The sequence below is a fragment of the Cibotium barometz genome, chromosome 33 (genome assembly GCF_041138505.1).
Source record: "Cibotium barometz isolate CiBa-2024 chromosome 33, ASM4113850v1, whole genome shotgun sequence".
Taxonomy (NCBI): domain Eukaryota; kingdom Viridiplantae; phylum Streptophyta; class Polypodiopsida; order Cyatheales; family Cibotiaceae; genus Cibotium; species Cibotium barometz.
This window is the reverse complement of record NC_141078.1, coordinates 9,921,458-9,925,700: the sequence shown is the minus strand read 5'-3', so window position 1 is coordinate 9,925,700 and position 4,243 is coordinate 9,921,458. Positions and strand designations below refer to the sequence as shown.

At 41.2% G+C, this 4,243-nt stretch overlaps 1 protein-coding gene across 1 annotated transcript; it reads right to left on the bottom strand.

Moving 5' to 3' along the window:
• Positions 1 to 786: 786 nt before the first annotated feature.
• LOC147619276 (putative receptor-like protein kinase At5g20050) lies at positions 787 to 2,778 on the bottom strand. The gene has a single exon (XM_086772935.1). The coding sequence runs from the start codon at positions 2,452 to 2,454 to the stop codon at positions 955 to 957; it is 1,500 nt and encodes a 499-aa protein (XP_086629061.1). The 5' UTR covers positions 2,455 to 2,778; the 3' UTR covers positions 787 to 954.
• Between the last annotated feature and the right edge of the window lie 1,465 nt (positions 2,779 to 4,243).

The window sequence follows — 4,243 nt, the reverse complement described above, 5'->3', positions numbered from 1 at the left end:
CTGAAAAAATGCATAGGTTAACCGATTTTGTCACTAAAATTTCAAAATTTTGAATCTTTAAATGCACGGCTAGGAAAAATTACAACCGGTTTATCCCAATTTGAGCCGTGAAAATTACACTAAAGGATAGTTTTTTCTTGACATTGATTCCACTCCACTTGTGAATAGAAAGTTGCCACATGACACGAGAAGATTTATATGTCTCAAGAATCAAAATGTTGTGCCTTGTGCCACCTTCAATAATGTAGCAAAAGTTATTTTGAATTTTTGACACTAGAAATTTAAAGCTTATGTAATTCCCGAGTGTCACAAAAAAAAGGTATCATATCACCAGAGTGCATCTTCCGATTTTTAGCAAGATTTTCCATTTAAAGGTCTCACTAGATATTGAAAGTGAAAATGTTGTGCCTTGTGCCACCTTCAATAATGTAGCAAAAGTCATGCTTAAAATTTGACACTAGAAATGTAAAGCTTACGTAATTCCCGTGAGCCTCACTAAAAAAAGTACAATATCACCATATTGCACAAGAGGTCAGTTTCCATTTTCTAACAAGGTTTACTTATAATCTCTATATTTATCATATGTGTGCACAAGAGACATTTTCCATTTTTAAACAAGGTTTACTTACAGTCTATCTTTATCATAGGTTACATAAGGAGTGTTACATATTTATCTCAAAAAAACATGTTTACTAGGTATATAGACCTATTTTTAACACCCACCCCCCACATAGGAGATATGGTGTTTTAGTTGAAGTGAGGCTGGCAAGAGGTAATCTAATATTACTCAGAAAAAGCGGTCCAAAATTTAAAACATGGTTAAATTACAAGCTATGGCTACTCATTTAAGAAGTTATCAAGCTTCAAAAATGTATGATAAATAATGACATGGGCATGATTATGACAATTAGACACATGGTCATGCCGCCCTCAAGATCTGTATCCACTTACAAGTTAACGACCAGAGAGGATGGAGATTTGCCATGACTTAGTGAAGTGGCTTGTTGTTGTAGATGAGTCCAACTCCTTGTGAGTGTTGAAGGTGCTAGTGCTAGATGTGTCGAGATGATGGTGGCCATCCTCGTCGAAGAAGTGAGAGGATCCAACAAAGTAGTCACAAAATGGTGGAGATGACACATGTGCGTGTTTGGTGAGCATGTCATGGACATTGGCCATGGTGGGTCGGAGGGCCACATCCTCTTGGAGGCACCATAGTGCTATATTGGCAACTGTCCGGACATCGACGAGGTCCAAGGATGTGGTGTGAAGGCGGGGGTCGAGGAGGTTGGTGAGGTCTTGGTCGTTTGCGAGGAGCTCAAATGCATGGCCGGGCAAGAAGGGGCGTCCGGGCACCATGGATCGACGACCAGCCACGAGCTCGAGGAGCATGACACCGAAGCTGTACACGTCAGACGCCGTGGTGACGGTGTCGGGCCCACCGTCGACCCGGACCCATTCAGGGGCAAGGTAGCCTAAGGTGCCCCTCACACCCTTGGAGGCGATTAGGCCGGACAAAAGGGATAATCTACTGCCGTCCCACGTCGACGACGCGTGGGACTTGCTGTCGGTTGTTGACGCAGTTAGCTGTCCGTCGTGGTCTCCGTCGTCCTCTCCGTCGTGGCGTCTGGCCGACCACAAGAGCTTCGCAAGGCCAAAATCAGAAACCTTAGCTTCCCAGTTCTCATCCAGCAGTATATTTTCCGGCTTAACATCACAGTGTATGACTCTGCTCTGTTCATCTCCTTCATGAAGAAAAGCAAGAGCTCTAGCAGTATCAATGGCGATGGCTCGCCTTCTCTCCCAGCTCAGAAAACGTCCCTCTGCTTTCTTTTCATCTTCTTCATCGTTTGCTTTTCCGCCAAAAAGCGCCTTACTGAGCGACCCATTCACCATGAGCTCATAAACAAGCATTCTGTGATGATCTTCTGCACAGAAACCACAGAGCTGGACCAGATTATGGTGCTTTTTCTCACCAATCGACAGCACCTCTGCACAGAAACCTTTTCGGCAGGCAGTGCTGGCTGTGTCAATGAATACTTTTACTGCAATTCTGGTGCCGGAGGAAGCTAAAATGCCTTCATACACAGCGCCATAGCCGCCTTCACCAAGCTTTTTTTGGAACCCATTGGTGGCCTCCTGCATCTCTGCATAAGTGAACCGTGGGGGCAACCCGGGGGCGAGGCTCTCCAGCAAGGCCTCATCAACACGGTTTAATCTTTTGCTCACTTCTGCAGCTTTGGTGATCTGGGTTGCTTTTGCTTTTCTCTTGAAAAGCACCAGAGCCACGCAGAAAGCAACGAGCAGAAAAGCAGCCACAGGAAACACGATCTCCATAGCCAGATCTCCCTTGTTTCTGTGGCCTTCATCAGTAGACCCACCATAATTACGTGCGCCTGAAGGGCTAATCTCTTGCAGATCTCTTGCTAAAACAGGCACCCAATGGGCGTGCTTCATGGCGGGGCAATCTCTGAGTAAAATTGGAGAACCTAGGTGCCAATAACCTTAGAAAACCTTAGATTGATTTATATATATATATATATATATATATATATATATATCTCTCTCTCTCTCTCTCTCTCTCAATTTACTAAACAAAACCTTAGAAAACCTTAGATTATAAGATAAAATCGAAACAAAATCTTTGTCTTCTAGAATCCTCTCACCCCCACACACACACAGATACACTCCCTCTCACATTTAATAGCACCTTAGACTAGTCTTTCTGAAACCTTCCACGCACGAGCAGCCGCCAACATAGAAATTTTCCACATCGTGAAGTAAGGAATGATGGATTGTGAAGTGACCTTATAAACTACTTAAATTTGCACAAGTGATTGTAAAGTGCACCTTATAAACTACTTACAATTGCACAAATAATTATTGGTAAAGTGCACCTTATGTTGCATACCCAACATGCATGGTAAAGTGCACCTCATGTTGCATACCCAACATGCCATTGAAGTTCATGTATGGAAAATATACATAAAGTGCTTGAACTTTTTATATTTTTTCCAAAAATGAAGTTGATGCTTGAAATCAACCGGATTTTGTATTAAAAAATTGGACCAATGTTGGGATTAGAACGAAAAGGTACGATTTTTTACCTTTGAAAATAAAGGCCAAATGCTAAATTCCAACCGGGAATACACTACAAACTGTCTTTTTTGAGCACTCTGTAGGAGTTTACAATTGTTGCATGTCATGTTATGTAGTACATGTACTACAAAGGTAGATGTATCCTAGCTATTACTATTTCATATAGTGTACATGTATCTTAACCAGGGTTGATTTTTGTGACATGTGTTTTGAACGTTTTTGGGTAATCGGACGTAAAAACTTGCAAAATATTTGTTAGGCATCATAAATTACATGTAAATGGTGAAATACTTGTAAGTCTCATCCCTTTCCCATCAAGGTTGATGGACAAGGGTGCCCATCAAAAGGTAACCGTGATCTTAACTATTATTATTATACCTTTCTATGAAGTAGAGCATCTGGACTCCATTCAAACTCATGTGCTACCTTAAATATTCTTAGGAGACCTTAAGTATGCACATTAATCATGTATGGTGGTGAGAGATTTTCTTTTTCTGAATAGGTTTAAGAGACTTTTTTGACATAAGGGAATCTCATGTAGGTGGTGAGAGCTTTTCTTTTTGTGAATGGGGTTTAAGAGGAACTCAACATAAAGGAATCTACCTCTCTCTTTGTATGTTTTACAAGATTGAATGCTTCATATTATGTAAAATGCCTTAGAATGTTGGGACTCTAATTAAGGTAATAAAATCAAAAACGTTTTAGGAGCTTTATGCACTTTTATACATAAAAGTGTGAGTGATGAGGTTAGTGTTTTAGTGAAGTTGTATATTTATGGTATATACAAGTGTCAACAAGTGACAATGCGATGCCTTTTTATAAAGTGCAAGAAAGATATGGCTCAAAGTGCTTCTATGCACAAGATTCTTTGAACCTTTATATGGTACATTCGAATAAAGGCTTGTGTAGGCCAACCTACTACCAAGGAGTGTGTGTGTGTGTGCATGCCGCGCGCTACAGACATGTGGGCAAAATGATGCCATGGTAGTGTAGGCACTAGAGCCTTTTGTGCTCTCTCTAGATAAAAGAGAGTGGAAAGAGGGGTGTATGGTAACAAGTCTCTGTGGTTATACACAGAAGTGTGGAAAAGGAGCTCATTTTTACATGCCAAGGATAGAGATTGCTACAATAAAAGTGTGGAAAAGGA

Coding starts and splice junctions, on each gene's coding strand:
- LOC147619276 (XM_086772935.1), bottom strand. CDS start 2,454: ATGAAGCACGCCCATTGGGTGCCTGTTTTAGCAAGAGATCTGCAAGAG.